The following is a 19,890-nucleotide window of genomic DNA, read 5'->3' as shown; positions in this document are numbered from 1 at the left end:
ATGGCCAAATCTTCAGTCACAATGAAATATGTTGAAAAAGTGCTGATGCCCACCTTTTCCACAACTTCTCTGATAGACACACGACAGTCCGGCATCACCAGTGTCCACCTGGTCATTCTGGCTTGTTGACGGCTGAATGGGATGTGGCTTACTCTCCACCAATGTGCAGCCATCTTTAAACCAGTTGTACCACGCCATAATCTGTATTATGCCCACAGCCTTGCACCAAAAGCCATTTGAATCTTCTGAATGGTTTTCACCTGGCTGTTGCTCAGCTTCTCACAAAATCTGATGCAGTAGCGCACTGCTCCAGTCGTTCCATCATTTCCCTTGCAATGAAAAACCGATGCAAGCACTACCTACCCTCACTCAACTGCTGCCGGCCAGCAACTGACGCTATCGACAGGAAAGGAAAGACTTCATGTATGTGCATGAAGGTTCACAGTCGGATCATGCAAGTGCACTGGATTCAAATCCATCAGGTGTTAAAAAATAATTGGAAAAGGTGGTTACTTTAACAGCAAAATGTATGATCAAAGAATGGGTTGTGGTTGCAGCTGTACACGTACCACACTTAAGTCACGCTGGAGGCCATATTTTGCTTTATTGAGCTGTTTTAGTTTTTCCTCAGAGACTTTTTTAGTGTTTGTTTCAACTTTCTCCAGTTAATCAATTCATGATTGCATTAAAATAGTTATATCTAAAATGTGCAACGTGTTTTAGAAACTGAATCCTAAACTCCAGCAAAGCTCTGTTTCTATGCAGGTACTTCTACTACATACGTATTATCCAGTTAGCGATTAAGTTACCTGGTGAAGATAAAAGGTTCCCCACTGGTAAATTCAGTCACATAGCTTGAATTCATGAAACTTCAGACATGTCTCTATTTCCTCTAAACTCAGAACAGTCATCATCTACACAAAAATATGGTATCTTCCACATTTCAATGACAATATTATGAACACAAAAGATTGCTACTCACCATATAGTGGACATGTTGAGTTGCAGAGAGGCACAGCAAAAATACTACTAAACATTTATTTCTTCCAAAATAGGCAATAAAAACACACACACACACACACACACACACACACACACACACACACAAATGCAGCTCACACACAAATGACCACTGCCTCTGGCTGCCGGGGCCAGGATACGAGCAAGTGCTCATGATGGGAGAAGCAATTGGGTAGTGGGACGGGGAGGGGGAGGGTGAGAGTGAGCAGTAACAATGCAGTACTGTTTGTGGGAGCATACAGGCACCAGAGATGAGTTGGAGAAAGGGTAGGGCAGCTAGGTGCAATCGGAAGGTTACATGGCGAGGGGTGGAAAGGGCGAGGAGTAAAAAGACTGTGTGTGCACTTGTAGAATATAAGGCTGTGGAGTGGGAACAGGGAAGGGGATAGGTGAGTGAAGGACAATGACTAAGGTTGGGGCCAGGAGGGTTACGGGAACATAGGATATATTGCGGGGCGAGTTTCCACCTGTGCAGTTCACCCTTACCAGGTTCAAATTCATTGATGACACCTTTTGTGATCTGGAATGAAGGCGAAGACACCCTATCCACATTACTCCAGAACCTCAACTCCGCCATTCACTTCACCTGGTCCTCCTCAAACCAACAAGCTACTTTTCTTGACGTTGATCTCCACCTCAAAGATGGCTACATCAGTAACTGTGTCCATATCAAACCTACCAACCACCAACAATACCTCCACTTCGACAGTTGCCACCCATTCCATACCAAGAAGTCTCTTTCATACAAGCCTGGCTACCCATGGCCATCACATCTGTAGTGATGAGCAGTCCCTCTCAAAATATACCAAGGGTCTCAATGAGGCCTTCACAGACCATCATCACCCTCATAACCTTGTACACAAATACAGGGTTATTACAAATGATTGAAACGATTTCACAGCTCTACAATAACTTTATTATTTGAGATATTTTCACAATGCTTTGCACACATATACAAAAACTCAAAAAGTTTTTTTAGGCATTCACAAATGTTCGATATGTGCCCCTTTAGTGATTTGGCAGACATCAAGCTGATAATCAAGTTCCTCCCACACTCGGCGCAGCATGTCCCCATCAATGAGTTCGAAAGCATCGTTGATGCGAGCTCGCAGTTCTGGCACGTTTCTTGGTAGAGGAGGTTTAAACACTGAATCTTTCACATAACCCTACAGAAAGAAATCACATGGGGTTAAGTCGGGAGAGCGTGGAGGCCATGACATGAATTGCTGATCATGATCTCCACCACGACCGATCCATCGGTTTTCCAGTCTCCTGTTTAAGAAATGCCGAACATCATGATGGAAGTGCGGTGGAGCACCATCCTGTTGAAAGATGAAGTCGGCGCTGTCGGTCTCCAGTTGTGGCATGAGCCAATTTTCCAGCATGTCCAGATACACGTGACCTGCAACGCTTTTTTTCGCAGGAGAAAAAGGGGCCATAAACTTTAAACCTTGAGATTGCACAAAACACGTTAACTTCTGGTGAATTGCGAATTTGCTGCACGAATGCGTGAGGATTCTCTACCGCCCAGATTTGCACATTGTATCTGTTCACTTCACCATTAAGAAAAAATGTTGCTTCATCACTGAAAACAAGTTTCGCACTGAACGCATCCTCTTCCATGAGCTGTTGCAACCGCGCCGAGAATTCAAAGCGTTTGACTTTGTCATCGGGTGTCAGGGCTTGTAGCAATTGTAAACGGTAAGGCTTCTGCTTTAGCCTTTTCCGTAAGATTTTGCAAACCGTTGGCTGTGGTACATTTAGCTCCCTGCTTGCTTTATTCGTCGACTTCCGCGGGCTACGCGTGAAACTTGCCCGCATGCGTTCAACTGTTTCTTCGCTCACTGCAGGCCGACCCGTTGATTTCCCCTTACAGAGGCATCCAGAAGCTTTAAACTGCGCATACCATCGCCGAATGGAGTTAGCAGTTGGTGGATCTTTGTTGAACTTCGTCCTGAAGTGTCGTTGCACTGTTATGACTGACTGATGTGAGTGCATTTCAAGCACGACATACACTTTCTCGGCTCCTGTCGCCATTTTGTCTCACTGTGCTCTCGAGCGCTCTGGCGGCAGAAACCTGAAGTGCGGCTTCAGCCGAACAAAACTTTATGAGTTTTTCTATGTATCTGTAGTGTGTCGTGACCATATGTCAATGAATGGAGCTACAGTGAATTTATGAAATCACTTCAATCATTTGTAATAGCCCTGTATCTCTCCCACGCCTTATCAATCTAGTCACCCACCACCTCCTGAAGTCCCACCATCTTGCCACAGAGGAGCATTCCCCTCATGACTCAGCACCACCCAGGACTGGAGAACTGCATCACATGCTTATTTATTTATTTACACGTCAAATTCTGTATGACCAAATTGAGGAGCAAAAATCCGAGGTCATGGAACATGTCAGTACATGAAATTACAACATAAAAGTAATAACAGATAAAAATAAAATGTTTATGAACCCAAAAAATGTCAAGCCATGAAGTTAAGTAAACACAATCAACAATACAGCAAGAATAAGTTTAACATTTCAAGGAAGTCCTCGACAGAATAGGAGTGACCCATGAGGAAACTCTTCAGTTTTGATTTGAAAGCACATGGATTGCTCCTAAGATTATTGAAAATGGATGCAGCGGTATACTGCACACCTTTTTGCACAAGAGTTAAGGCAGTCCGATCCAAATGCAGGTTTGATTTCTGCCAAATATGAACTGAGCGAAAGCTGCTTATTCTTGGGAATAAGCTGATATTGTTAACAAGAAATGACAGTAAAGAATGTACAAATTGTACATAAAGTCCAAGAAGATTTTCAGTTATTTACTGCACAAGAACCAAACATTGTACAGATATCATACATATGTCATTTTGAAGAGAAACCCTGAATTTTTTTTTCTGTATACCACCACAGCGTAGTTTGGTAATTTGACGATAGTAAGCGCTAGTTGCAAACATGGTGAGTTCAGGTGCGGAGCGAGCTTTCTGTGTGCTGGAGTTAGACAAAAACAAGTGTGCTACAGCTGTTCAATGGATGTTTAGACCAAGGAAGGCCATTTACCACTGGCACAACAAATTCATTATGACGGGTTGATGTAGCAGAGCTCTGGAAGAGAATACAGGAAGTGACTGCCACAGTCGACGATGCCATGCTGGGACGAGTATGGTAAGAATTTGATTACTGTATTGATGTCTTCCGGGTCACTCATGGCTCACATATCGAATGTTAAAAAAAACCCCACAACTTTCAGAGTTTCCTTCAATTTGCAATATGTATGACACCTGTACAAGGTTTAGTTCTTGTGCAATAAATAATTGAAAGTGTTCCCAGACTTTATGTACACCCTATATATATTGAGAGGCCAATGTCAAAATACGCAGACTGGTGAACAGGGGCGACAAGAGGTTCGCAAACTCACACCACTTATTGCCCAAACCACCCATTTCTGAGCCAAAAATATCCTTTTGGAATGGGAAGAGGTACCCCAAAATATAATACCATATGACATAAGCGAATGAAAATAAGCAAAGTAGACTAATTTTAGCGTAGAACGATCACTTACTTCAGATAATGTTCGAATAGTAAAAATGGCAGCATTAAGTCTTTGAACAAGATTCTGAACGTGGGCTTCCCACAACAGTTTACTACGTATTTGAACACGAAGAAATTTGAACTGTTCAGTTTCACAAATCATATGCCCATTCTGTGAAATTAAAATGTCGGGTTTTGTTCAATAGTGTGTTAGAAACTGTATAAACTGAGTCTTACTGATGTAACGTTAGTTTATTTTCTCAAGCCATAAGCTTATATCATGAATTGCACTATTTGAAACTGAGACACTGTTGCACACAACATCCTTTACTACCAAGCTAGTGTCATCAACAAACAGAAATATTTTAGAGTCGCTTGGGGCATATCATTTATATAAATAAGGAACAGGAGTGGTTTACCCCCCCGCCCCTTTCCACCCTTTTGAGTGTAACCCACTCCGACCCCACATCACAGCCATTCTCAACAGAGCAACAAATACCTTACTTAAATAAAAAAAAATATGCCTAGTGTTCAAAACCTTTTGTTTAATCCATCTCGTACCTCTCAGAGAAAAAAAGAGTATAGCATTTTCAGTTGTTAAACGACTTCTAAAGCCAAAGAGTACATTTGATAGCAAATTGTGTGATATAAAATGATCAATTATCCTTACATACATCGCCTTTTCAATAACTTGGGCAAACACTGATGGCATAAATAACTTTAGCAAACACTCATGGCATAGAAATAGGTCTCAAATTGTCTACATTATCCCTTTTTTTCCTTTTTATAAAGTCATTTTACTATTGTGTACTTTAATCGTACAGGAAACCGACCATTCCTAAAGGAAAAATTACAAATGTAGCTAAATACAGGGCTAACATGTGCACCACAGTACTATAATATTCTGCTACGCACTCCACCATATCCATGAGAGTCCTTAGTCTTCAGTGACTTAATTATTGACTCAATCTCTCCCTTGTCTGAATTAGATTAGAATATATTAGATTAGTTTTTCGTTCCATAGATCCATGCTGAGGAGATCCTCGTGGATGTGGAACATGTCAATTCTTCTTTTTTTTAAAAAAAAAAAGAAAAAGCTGAAATAACAATACTAATAGTATGAATATATACAATACATCATTTGTCTCTATTAAAAAATTTGTCAATAGAGTAGGAGGAGTTGGCCACTAGTAAGTCTTTCAGGCTCCTTTTAAACTAATCTTTATTTGTAACTAAATTTTTTATGTTTGCTAGCAAATTATTGAAGATGAGTGTTCCTGAGTAGTGGACACCTTTTTGAACTAGAGTAAGTACTTTTAAGTCCTTGTGCAGATCATTTTTGTTCCTGGTATTGTATGTATGAACTGAGCTGTTTGTTGGAAAAAGAGGTATATTATTAGGACAAATTTCATTAAGGAGTAAATATACTGAGAGGCAGTAGTTAGTATACCCAGTTCTTTGAAGAGGTTTCTACAGGATGTCTGTGAATTTACTGCACAAATAATACGTATTACACGCTTTTGGGCTCTGAAAATTTTTGTTTGATTTGAAGAGTTACCCCCAATATATTATACCATATGACATTATGGAATGAAAGTAGGCAAAGTATGCAAACTTTTTCATTTTTATGTCACCTATGTCAGCCAACAGTCGAGTTGTAAATACAGATCTGTTAAGGCGTTTCTGCAGTTCTGTGGTGTGCTCCTCCCAACTGAATTTATTATCAAGTTGTAATCCCAGGAATTTAAGACTGCAACCTCTTCTATCTGCTCTTCTTCATACTTTATGCTTATGCTGGGTGGAAACCTCTTACAGGTTCTGAATTGCATATAGTGAGTCTTTTCGAAGTTTAAGGTCAGTGAGTTGGCTTTAAACCATTTATTAATATCCATGAAAATATCATTATCAGATCTTTCTAGAACTACATTCGACATACTATTTATTGCAATACTTGTGTCATCTGCAAACAAAATGAACTCTGCTTCTGGCAGTGTAACTGATGAGAGATCATTAATGTACACAAGAAAAAGCAATGGCCCTAAGATGGATTCTTGTGGGACACCACATGTAATTTCTTCCCATTCTGATGATGACTGATGACTTAATTCACTAGTCCATTGCACTGACACCCTTTGTTTCCTGTTAGCGAGGTATGACTTGAACCATTTTGCAGCACTGCTCGTGACACCATAGAATTCTAATTTATTTAAAAGGATGTTGTGGTTCACAATCAAATGCCTTTGACAAATCACAAAAAATACCTGCTGCTTGTAATTTGTTATTTAATGAATTAAGTACATTTTCACTGTAGGTGTAAATAGCCTTCTCGATATCAGAACCCTTCAGAAATCCAAACTATGTTTTTGATAGTATGTTATTTGTGGTCAGATGGTTGAGAAGCTGCCTGTACATTACTTTTTCTAAAATTTTTGAGAATACTGGCAAAAGTGAAATCGGTCTTTAGTTTGATGGTATCTCTTTATCCCCTTTCTTGAATAGAGGCTTAACATCTGCATATTTTAGCCAATCAGGAAATGTCCCAGTTATAATTGACTGGTTACACAAGTAACTTAGAATTGTACTAAACACACAAGAACATGCCTTAATTAACTTTGCTGATATTTCATCGTAACCACTAGAATGCTTTGTTTTTAAAGATTTTATTATGGAAGTTATTTCTTTTGGTGAAGTGAGTGACATATTCATGTACCTGAAGCTATTTGTAAAGGCTAGTTTCAAATATTTAAGGGCATTATTTACTGATCCTGACAATCCCATTTTATCAGTAACGGATATAAAATACTTGTTAAATAGATTTGCCACACTATGCCCATCGGTTACTAATGTGTCATCTACCCTTACTGCTATTTGTTCCTGTTCCTTTCTGGTTGTACCAGTCTCCTCTTTCACTATATCCCGTATTGTTTTTATTTTGTTCTCTGACACTGCTATCTTCTTCTCGTAGTGCATTTGTTTAGATGTCTGAATTACTTTTTTTACTATTTTACAGTATTCCTTCTTCTTCTTCATGTGCCGTCTCCTCCAAGAAGGTTGGCTGTCATCATGGCAATTTCTGATCTTGATTTGGCTGATCTAAGGAGTTCTGACGTTGAACAGTTGTACCAATTTTTTAAATTGTCAATCCAGGATGTCCGTCTTCTACCCCTCGTTCTCTTCCCACAAATTTTCCCTTCTAGTATTATTTGCAATATTTTGTAATTTACTCCCCTAATAACATGGCCTAAATATTGTAGCTTCCTTACTTTAATAATTTTAATTAATTCTTTTTCCTTTCCCATTCTTCTTAGGACATCTTGATTAGTAATCCTCGACACCCAACTAATTCTAAGTATTCTTCTATATGCCCACATTTCAAAAGCTTCTAAACTGTTCATGTCCTTCTTTTTCAATGTCCACGCTTCCATTCCGTATAATAATTTTGAGAATACATAGCATCTTAGCAACCTCATTTTTGTGTTTAAACAAATGTCTCTCGAACAGAATGCATTTTTCATCTTATTAAAGATACTTCTGGCCTGTCCTATTCTCGATTTAATTTCTTCTGAGCTTTCAATCTCCTCATTTACAATTGTTCCGAGATATTTAAATTTAAGATATTTAAATTTACGTACTTGATCGACTCTTTCCCTATTGATTGTAAGATTTTCTTGTTGGTGTGTTTTAGATATCACCATGAACTTAGTCTTGCTTACGTTAAGAGTCAAGCCAAATTCTTCTGCGACTTTGTCAAGAAGTAATTGTAGATCTTTGAGGTTTCCAGCTAGTAGTGCAGTGTCATCAGCAAACCTAACATTGTTAATGTTTAGCCCATTCACTTTAATGCCAGCTATTTCATCTGATAGAGCTGCCTGGATTATGTCTTCTGAATACATATTAAACAATAAGGGTGAGAGAACGCAACCTTGTCTCACACCCCTCTTTATTTCTATATCATTCGATAACTCATTTTCTACCTTCACGGTTGCGGTTTGATTGTAGTAGAGGTTATATATAATGCGGATGTCTTTCTTATCAAGTGTTTTCTTTTCTAACAATTCTATGAGATGATCATGACGAACTTTGTCAAATGCTTTATTATAATCCAGGAAGCACACATATAGTGGCTGGTTAACCTCCATACATCGTTGCGCTACTATGTTAAAAGCAAACAATGCTTCTCTTGTACCGAGGGAACTTCTACAACCGAATTGTGTTTCACTTATACCTTCTTCTACTTTTTTGTATATTCGTTGGTGTATAACTTTTAGAAATATCTTTAAGGTGTGACTCATTAAGCTTATTGTACGGTGATCATTACAAGTTCTGGCATTAGCCTTTTTGGGTAATGTAACAAAGGTAGATGTCAACCAATCACTAGGAATAATTCCCGAATTATAAATATCATTAAACAATTGTACAAATATATCTATATGGTCTATTCCTATGAGTTTCAGGATGTCATTTGGTATCTTATCCGGTCCAGGGGCTTTTCCTGTCTTTGATTTGTTGATAACATGTAATATTTCTTCTTTCGATATGCTTGGTCCTCGTTCTCCGATCATGATATCATAAAATTTTTTATCTTTTCTTGTATCTTCAAATAGTTCTTTGACATATTCTGTCCACCTGTCCAGTTTACCTTTAACATCAGGAATTATTTTGCCATTTTTATCTAACAATAAACTTGTGCTTTTCTTTTTATTAAGTCCAGCTAAATCTTTAACTTTTTTGTGTAAGTTGAAACTATCATGTCTTGTTTCATAACTCTCAATTTCAGAGCATTGTTCCTTGTACCATTCTTCTTTTGCTCGCCGTGTTTCTTTTCGTATTTCTGCATGTAATCTTTTATACTCACTTTCATCTCTATTTTTAAGTATTCTTCTTTGTTCCATCAATTGTAATATCTTCTCTGTCATCCACTTCTTTTTCATGTTGTCGTGTTTGGTCGCCATTGTGTTTTTACATGCATTATTTAATGTGTCTTTTATAAGTTCCCATTTGCCATCAATGTCTTCTGTTTGATTATTCTTTATCCTAACTAATTCCTTATTAATCTCTTCAGAAGTCTTTTGTTTAGTCAAGGGGTCTCTTAGAATAGTTGTATTTATATAGTCCTTCTTTTGTTTCTTTTGTATGGCTTTCAGTTTCACATGGAACTTTGCTACTAAAAGGTTATGATCAGAAAATATATCAGCTCCTGGATATGTTTTCACACCATGAATAGAATTTTTGTACCTCTTGTTTATAAGTATGAAATCAATTTGATTTCTGCAAACTTCTTCATTACAGTCTCTTGGTGATTTCCAAGTATAAAGTCTTCGTTTAGGGAGTTTAAAAAATGTGTTTGTAATAGACAGATTGTTTTCCTGGCAAAATTGTGACAGCAAATCTCCTCTTTCATTTCTTGTTCCTAAACCAAAAGGTCCAATAAGATCACCTTCACTTCCTTCACCTATTTTGGCATTAAAATCTCCCATGATGATAATAATGTCTCTGCTTTTTGAGGTTCCTATTGCTTGTGTTAATTCTTCATAAAATTTTCCTATTTCTTCTTGGTCTTTGTCGGCTGTTGGAGCATAGATTTGGATTAAATTAATATTTGTTTGTTTTGTTTGTAAATGTAGACTGATTACTCTATCTGAGATTGGTAAAATGCTTTTGACAGATTTACTAGCATACTCATCTAAAATTATTCCTACCCCATTCCTGTGCTGGCTATCAGAATTTCCCGAGTAATATACTTTCATGTTGTCAATGGTCATTTCTCCTGAGTCAGGCCATCTTGTTTCACTTACACCCAAAATGTTAATTTTTAGGCGTTTCATTTCTTGTATAACATTATTTACTTTGCCTGGTTGGTATAATGATCTTACATTCCAAGTTGCTATTGTTGCATTATTTTTGTATTTACTTGTGGCATTGTTCAAGGCTCTCCCCCCCGGAGATCCGAGTGGGGGAGTTGAAACTCCGGATAATTTGACATTGAACCCTGCCATGATGAGTATTCCTTGTATTTAGCTAAATCATCAGCATTGGAGCTATTCTTGGTCGACAAATACATTTTCCTTTTTGTCTTACAGGAATTCTTTATTGCTTGTGTAATCCAGGGTTTTATCATAGACTTCTATTTAATTTCAGTAACTTTTAGAGGAAAACAGTTTTCAAACATGGTACTGACATTGTTCATGAATTTGTTATATTTTCCATTCATGTCATGAGCACTATAAACATCTTTCCAGTTCATATCTTTGAGCAGTTTTCTAAAACACTCAATTTTTGGTTGATTGACTGCTCTCCTGTACTCAGATTTAGCATTCTCGATAATCTGCTTAGAATTTACATCTAAAACAAGGAGCTGCACGTCATGATCTGATAGTCCATTTATTACAGGTTTTGTGATATGATTTTGTTCTTTTGATTTGTCTATAAAAATGTTATCAATGGCTGTCCTTGAGGATTTAAGTGATCCTAGTTGGAAAGTTTACAGTGTGAGTTAGATTGAAAGACATTACTAACTGCAGTAAATGTTTACTGGAAGGCTGCATTAGAAAATCTGTATTAAAGTCACCAGCAATCAAAATTTCTTTGTTTCTTCCTGTTAAATAACCCAAAAGAGTTTCTAGATGATTTATGAATAGATTATAATTTCCTGCAGGTGCTCGGTAAATAGTTAATATTATATAGGATCTGTTATGGAACTCTACTTCTGTTGTGCACATGTTTCTAGATGCTGCTCTAAACAGAATTTATTAATGTCAATGTTCTTGAATTTATGGCAGTTTTTAATAAATGTGGCAACTCCTCCTCCATCCATATCTACTCTGCAGGAGTAGGAAGCTAGCTTAAATCCTGAAATGTCTAACACATCTATACCAGTGGTCACTTGAATCACAGAGGAGTATTTCAGACATCAATCTCAGAAAGGCATTTGCCAAGAGAGTTATATGATTCCCTGTAGAGACTAAATCTTTATTTAATTCACCAGCAATACTCAGAAAATGATTGTTAAATACTGTACATATATCTGATTTATCAGTAACAGAACTATTTTTACCGCGAACTGAAAAAAATGGTTCAAATGGCTCTGAGCATTATGGGACTTAACTTCTGAGGTCATCAGTCCCCTAGAACTTAGAACTACTTAAACCTAACTAACCTAAGGACATCACACACATCCATACCCGAAGCAGGATTTGAACCTGTGACCGTAGCGGTCACGCGGTTCCAGACTGTAGCGCCTAGAACCGCTCGGCCACTCAGGCCAGCACTGCAAACTGACTTTAGACCTTGTGCTGCTGAACAGACACTTCCTTAACAACTGACCATATGGTTTTAATTTTATCCTGTGAATTAGCTATTTTATTTGCATGCCACATACTCTTTGCCTTCCTAATAACATTTTAAGCACCTTACAATACTGTCTGTAATGGGCTACTGCAGCTTGATTGTGACTACTTCTAACATTTTGATATAATTCCCACTTTGTTTTATGTGATATCCCTATCCCACTAGTCAGCCACCCATGCTGCCTTTTACTGGTAGTACTCCGTTTAGAATGTTCTAATGGAAAGCAACTCTCAAAGAGCATGAGAAATGTGTTAAGGAAAGCATTATATTTGTCATCTATGTTGTTGGCACTATAAACATCCTGCCACTCTTGTTCCTTGACGAGGTTTAAAATACTCTCTATTGCCGCTGGATTAACTTTCCTACATAGTTTGTAATAATATGTGACATTTGTTTGGGTAAAAAAGCCTTTTAGTGTTAAAATTGTCTGAAAGGCCATTCACCCTTTTACTGACAAAATGCCCATCCAGTAATGAAGAATGAATAAAAATATTGTCTATGGCTGTGCTACTGTTCCCCAGCACCCTAGAGGGAAAAAATACAGCCTGCATCAGATCGTGAGAATTTAGGAGATCCAACATCCTTTTTCTTGCACAATCATATACAAAATTAATATTGAAGTCACCACTTATAATTAATTTCTGGTATTTCCTGTAAAGTGAATCAAGAACCCTCTCTAGCTTCAGCAGAAATGCTCTGAAGTCAGAGTTAGGGGACCTAAGAACAACAAAAATTAGAAGTTTAGTTTCACTAAATTCAACTGCCCCTGCACAACATTCAAATATCTGTTCAGTGCAGTACCGTGATACATCTACGGACTCAAATGGAATGCTGTTTTTATGTGCATGGCCACACCCCCACTCCGTGCAAGGAACTCCTTGAAAAACAGCCAGGTAATCTGTATCCTGGTAAAGGATTGTCAAATTATTTAAATAGTGCTCTGACATACCAACAAGTTCAGACTCAATGTCTATAAGCAGTTCATTAACTTTATCTTTAATACCTCTTATATTTTGATGAAATACGCTAATTCCTTCTCTACTTGGAAACATGACATCCTCTGAAGGTGATCCCTTAGTTAGAAGGCACTTCCTTTAAGCAGATATACCTATCAGCTGACTTCATTCTCAAAAAGGCACAGCTCTAACACCAACTACTATAGGAATTTTTCCATGAGTGGTACCACCACCACCCATACACTGTCACCTATAAGCTTTGCCAGCCTCCCCTTCTCATACCTACTGAGGTGCAGGCCATGCCTAGTGAAACCCCATCTACTAATAGACTCAACTGGCACCACTGAAATGTGACCCATGCCCTCTGCCATCAGTACCTCCTCCAGCCCCATGTTAACACACCTAACAGTCGCATTAAGATGGGGCCGATCATGATGCTGTAACAATTGTATGAAATGCAAATTAGTGCCACCAGTTGAGTAGCTACCTTATCCAGGTCACCACCTACATCATATTCCCTGTCCCTATCAAGACTACTCCCTGCCCCACCCACATCACTACCTGATCCTCTTTTGTAAAATTCCTACGTAACTCCCCTACGCTGTCAGTCACCTGAGCGAACCCTGCATTAGGCTTCACAATGATGGTGACCTGGTACTCACTCCCCAACACTTCCTGCAACTACTGGCCCACACCTCAACCATGCTAACTACCTAGCAGCATAGCCTTCTTCTTTCTGTTAGACTTTGCAACTAACCTAGGCCTCTTAACTGCTGAGGACTGCTGCATGTTTCCTACATGTACAGCAACAAGAGGCTCCTCTCCACTTAACTCTGACAGTTGGTCAAATCTGTTGCATATACGCAAAGTACAACTGTCTGATACCTACTCCTCAAATTGTCCAAGTTATCTAGTTCCTCCTTTGCGTATTTTAACTGCACCTTTAGGGCACAGATCTTATGCTCCTGTTCCTCTATCAACTTACTTCTATTACAGATTCTATATTCGCAGGAGAGGATCTTGCTAGAATGCTTACTGGCTTCCACACGGCATTCCCCCAATGAAAATACTTTGAACAAATCCCACAGCATAACCACTACTCACAAACTTATGACAGAGTCCACACTTCTCACTCAAGGCAAAATTTTACAGTTACTGAAAAAAACTATACGTCTACGTTACCTAAGTTCAGTTACACCAGTAGAACTATTTACAGAACTAACAATAGTGGTCTCGAAATTCTCTCTCTACTAAGAAAGCAACTACTTTTATTAATACTACTAAACCTCAACTAATACCAATACCAACAAAACTTCACAAAATTTTTAGCTAAAACCAAAAATTCAAGCAGACACTGGAACTCTCAATGAAGTTAAAACAGTGAATGAAAATTTTACTGAAATATTTCACTAGAAACAATAAGAAATGTCAGCTGAAAACTAAAGCACGAAATTTACTAAACCACTTTAACGCACAGAAAACTCTAAAAGACACAGCAAACATTTCCAAAAGTTTATCAAATCGCTATTTTGCCACAAACAGCATGAAAAACTGTTGAAAACTATTAAATTTAATAACTGTATAACAGTGCACAAATAACTTTGTCAGTACTTAGCTTTATAACCGCTACAGTTGCAACTGCATGCTGCGAAATGTAAAAACACTACTGAGGTGTGAGGTTTGGCTTCTCTGCCTGGGTTTCGACCACCTCTCACTGTGCCCTAAAATGCGCAATGTCCTACCCACTATCCTCCCCATCCCTCCCACAGTGATATTTTGACACAAAACATACACAATATCGTCCATTCCTACACAACCCCTGCTCCCAACTCCTTCCCTCATGGCTCATATCCCTGTAGTAGACCTAGATGCAAGAGCTATCTCATATATCCTCTCACCACTTCAGTCTGGTCACAAGCATCACCTATCCAGTCAAAGGCAGGGATAGCTGTGAAATCAGTCATGTGATGTACAAGCTAAGCTCCAACCACTGTGCTTCACTTTACATGGGCATGACAACCAACAAGCTGTCTGTCCGCATGACTGGCCACTGATAAATTGTGGCCAAGAAACAGCTGAACAACCCAGTTGCATAGCACCTGCCCAACACAACATTCTTCATTTTAATGACTTCTTCACAGCCTGTGCCATTTGAATCTTTCCTACCAACACCAGCTTTTCTGAATTGCACACATGGAACTCTCCCTGCAATATACCCTTTGTTCCCATAACGCTTGTGGCTTCAACCTTTATTAGTCATTGTCCTTCAACCATCTAGCCCCTTCCCTTTTCCCACTCTACAATCAACTATTCAGCAAGTGCACTTCTCTCCTTTTCTGCCAACCCCCCTTCCCTCCACCCTGCTGTCCAACTTCCCGACTGCATGTAACTGCCCTACAATCTCTCCATCTCGTCCCAGTATACTCCCACAAACAGCTGTTCTCCCCCACCCAAAACCTGCTCTCACTCCCCTCCCCATCCCAGCTTGCTTCTTCTGTCGTGCTCGGAGTTTGGAACCTGGTAGCCAGAGACAGTCGTCGTGTGTGTGAGCTGCATTTGCATGAATGTGTGTGTGTATGTTGTCTGTTTAGGAAGAAGACCTTCTGGCCGAAAACTTACTTGCTTAGTACTCTTTTTGTTGTGCCTGCCTGCAACTCAACATCTTTGCTATGTGATGAGTAGCAATCTTTCCTTTTCATAATATTGTCATTATTCCAACCTGGATTTTACATGTTTAAATCTGTAAATAGATTATGCACCTTCACAGAGTATTTTTGCTTAGATATAGTACTAGTTTCAGCAAGATATACCTTTTTGATTGGCTCACAGACTTATAACCTGAGCCATATTCTTCTTCACCAAAGAATGTCAAAGAGTCTCTTCGGAGCTTAGAACAAATCTGGAGACGATGGTGACAATATGGCGTGTGACGAAGGCCCATGAGGCACTGCTTAAATTAAACTTCAAAAAGAGTGGCTGGAAAATTTTGATGTCCAAGTACTAGCCTGGACAACAGTTTATTTTTCATTAACAGTTAAATTTTTGCTCTTGGGAAGGAGAGACTGGTTGGGATAACTTTTCCATTGCGCTTACGACTGACACTTACTATAGCTAGAATTATGGAATGAATCCAAGTACGCTTTGTAATGGGAAACTATAATTGCAGTTTTCTTGGAAAGTTATACATAATGGTCAATTGGAAAGTAGAGCAATTGATATTACTAGAGAAGTATGAAAGCCAAACTAGGAGTGACGAGTGATATTTGGGATTTATCTGGCAATAATCAATGAAGAAGAAGAAGAAGAAGAAGAAGAAGACAAAGATTTCACTAGCACAGGCTGGTTATGACCTCCATTCAAACATGTACAGGCTGTGCCATGTCTACTTGACCAACTCCTACAGCATTCATGAAATGACCATCCTACACCTCTCATTCATTTCTACAAAAAAGTTCTAATCCCCACCCATGAAAAGGAGAACACATGTTAAGTTCCTGACCCTCAGATAGTGCACCAGAAGTTATGCGTTAAGTTCCAAGCATATCCCATCTTGTGGAATGAGAGGAGTAACCGTTGTCAGAGATCTGTTATTTAGGTCGGGACATTCAGGTCCATCTGACCCTCTTAGTGCTATGTGCCAGAATCAGGTTCCATTCTTTCTCCTCTCCTTGTTTCATTGTTACCAAAAATTTAAACACAATGCTACACTCTCCACACATTTCTCTATATCTCCCACCTACACAAAATATGTCAGAGTGAAAGTAACACTTGGACTTCCATTTGGTGTGAATTAAGAAAACCTTCTTGATTTAGGGAGCTGAATTAGGAATTTCATAGCCAACAATTGTATTTACATTTTAGTAGTGTGATGGTTTTGGAAAAATCTGTGCACTGCATGGTGGCAACATTCTAAAACCAAAGCAGACTTTTTCCTTTTGTGTGTGACCTCTCAGGATCATAACTGTATGATAAATGCTGATACAACAGCAGTCACTTTATTTACTTAAGATATCTTTCTGACGCATATCAGTGAACTATTAAACAGTAATCTGGTCTTCCTGTTTTTTACAACTATGTAATATTTAACTAGTTAAATATACTTACAAATTATTTTTTGGCACATTTGTCTGCCACAGAAATCCTGCACAAGTACACAGAACAACACTTAAAGGCAGTGATGGATCAGGTTCCAGTCTTCTATTATACCTACATTAAAGGAAAAAGCTATAAGAATACAACAAAATATTGCATTATCAAGTCCATAAACATTATTTTTTGTACAAACCTGTAATTATGAGCCCACACTAGGGCACTTGGCACATTAAGAGCACACACTGTGAGCCAGATTATAAAAATGGTAAAATTAAAATGGAGTGCAGAAAGAGAGTTGTCACTGTCCTTGCTTTCCTTTGCATCTGGAGTTGCTCCCTGTTCTGTTTCATCTTTTACTTTGTTTTCTTCATTACCATTACTTCCATACTTCTCATTTTTCTTCTCATTGAGGTCATCATCCTGGGCAGCATCATTATTAGTAACATCATTATTAGTAACATCATTATTTGTATCATTTTCTTTGTGCTCTATTCCAGGAATTTTGTCATCATCTTTCCTAGTGTTCTCCAAAGCAGTTTTATTCTCTTCATTCTTTTTATCTTCTATATTGTTGTCCTCTTCCTTTTCTTCTTCCTTGTTCCTGTCTGGCAGGTTCTGTTTCTTTTTAGTAGCACCTTTCAAAGTTTTTGCAATGAAATGGAGAGACATTCTCACAAGTTGCTCAAGGTAATCTTCATACATTTTGCACAACTAGAAAGAAATGGGGAAATGATAGAGACACAACAATTTTATAGATTGATATATACTGTTGAACTGTCCAGATTTCTTTTTTACATCTTAGTAGTACTAAGCATTTAAAATTAAATTTATTATTCACTGATTTAATGATAAATCATGATTTTAAAGCTTAGGATTAAAGAAATCATTTGATATTATCAGAAGGCTGCTTTTCATGGCTGAGAGTTACAAAGAAAAATCAGTTGTATAAAACTGGTGATTAAATAGGTCTCCTAAAAAAATCACATTCTTTTTATCTAACTCTTTAGACTTCAATGATAAGCACTGTACATCCATCATATTATAAATCACCCTTCTACTGAAGAAGTGACCATACCTGACACTCTGAGAACACACATCATGATACAAATGACATGCAACAAGTGCTGAGGAAACAGATCAATCATTCAAATGACTCCATGTGGAAAGCTGATGACTGACATGAATTTGGGAAAAAAAGGAAGAACACACGGTTTGTCGAAAATACAAAGTTCAGCAAAGAAATAACTGGACTGATTTTCAACAGACAAACAGTGTGGGCCTAAAGGTCAAATGGTGGAGTCTTAGACATAAAAACTGATCGCCGGCCGGCTGCCACAGAACGAAGTCTGACTCATTCACTGAAGATGGCCAATAAAATCAACTGCCCCTGAGAACACTGCACAATCTGGCTACACTGTAAGATGTGGAAGTGGCAGGAGGAAGTGTTATCTGCTTTTGAGATGATGTGTTGTGTGAGCCCATGGTTTGGTGGTAATCACCGTGCATTCGAACGTATAGTCGCGTGTACGCGTCCAACTGTAAATTTTTTTTTCTTAACCATATTTTGACCCTCATCTAAAGTTATGACTCTGATGGAACATCGAAAATAATTCGCTTCACATTCTACCCACCAGAAATAACAAACACTTCCAGAAACAATTCCGCACGACACCATGTTTCTGCTTCGTGATCACAGCAGCTTACACTTGAGCATTTCCTCGCGCTGCAGCGGCTACCGGCCACCGGCCAGACGCCACCTGCCACCTGAGATTGGGTGCCACCCACGTGAATCAGCGCTATGCTGTCAGTGTATATATCAACTGTCATTTTCGAATTTGAAGTTCTACTTATCATTTTGCAGCTAAGCACTGGATTTTCATACTCGAAAATCATTAAATACGGTTAAGCATTGTAAAATTAGGTCGCATTTGAAAAAAGATGTAACATCCGCACTACAATATTTACTTTTGGTATAATAGGGGGGTGAATGCAGAGGAGGCAGCATGAAAGATTTGAACTGTGTGTGGAGTGAGAGCTTTTGGGAAAAATACGCCAGAAAAAGATATTCTTATTTCAACAGAGATCATTCTGGCATGAATGATTGTCCACATTAAGGAAGTCTCGACTACTGATATATGTGATGGATTACCATTTAACCACTTTGCGACATTTGCATTCAACAGGCAAGGTTCAGAAGCCTGGTGTAGGAATACTGTATTCTCTAATTCGAAACAACAAAAATCAACAGAGTGACTATTATTGCAGTTTCGCTTGAACGTCATCAAGTTCATCATTGAGCATTCCTGTGCAGTACTGTTACTGGTTACGAGCTATTATGCTGTTATCATTAAGTTCCTAAAAAGAAATGAGAGGCTGAGCCCTACCAAAGACATAAACTCGAGCAAAGAGCAGTGTAAACGTAATATTTTCCATCCGATAGCTCCAAAAGTGTGTTCTGCACTACAAAGTCTTCCTCAAGGATGTGTCCATCACAGCTGGAATTTGTTGCCAATGATTGAGACACCTTTTGGTCACAATATAAGAAAATCGACAGACAAAACTACACCACGTGTGATACTGCATGATAACGCACTCTGTTGATTTGAGAAACGAAAGTATCCAGGAGACTGATGGGGAAGTCATCTCTCAGGCACTTGTACTGATAGGTAAGTCATCTCCCAGGCACCTGTCCCTTTGGTCGTATACTCATAATCTTTTACCTTTCCCGCTCTTTATCGATCAACTTGCCCCCCTTCTAACAGCCGTGTACCGCAAGTCTCTAGAGGAACGGAGGGTTCCAAATGATTGGAAAAGAGCACAGATAGTCCCAGTCTTCAAGAAGGGTCGTCGAGCAGATGCGCAAAACTACAGACCTATATCACTGACGTCGATCTGTTGTAGAATTTTAGAACATGTTTTTTGCTCGAGTATCATGTCGTTTTTGGAAAC

At 38.6% G+C, this 19,890-nt stretch overlaps 1 protein-coding gene across 2 annotated transcripts in view; it reads right to left on the bottom strand.

Moving 5' to 3' along the window:
• LOC124776214 (GPI inositol-deacylase) overlaps nucleotides 1–19,890 on the bottom strand; it is a 180,503-nt gene that overhangs the window by 7,685 nt on the left and 152,928 nt on the right. For both annotated transcript variants that reach the window (XM_047251065.1, XM_047251066.1), the window contains exons 13-14: nucleotides 17,135–17,652; nucleotides 16,954–17,055 (exon numbers count right to left, since the gene is read on the bottom strand). In XM_047251065.1, coding sequence (XP_047107021.1) covers nucleotides 16,954–17,055; nucleotides 17,135–17,652 — 620 coding nt within the window. The remainder of the gene's footprint in view (nucleotides 1–16,953; nucleotides 17,056–17,134; nucleotides 17,653–19,890) is intronic.

Source organism: Schistocerca piceifrons, chromosome 2 (assembly GCF_021461385.2).
Source record: "Schistocerca piceifrons isolate TAMUIC-IGC-003096 chromosome 2, iqSchPice1.1, whole genome shotgun sequence".
NCBI lineage: Eukaryota > Metazoa > Arthropoda > Insecta > Orthoptera > Acrididae > Schistocerca > Schistocerca piceifrons.
This window is presented reverse-complemented; position numbering and strand designations above follow the sequence as displayed.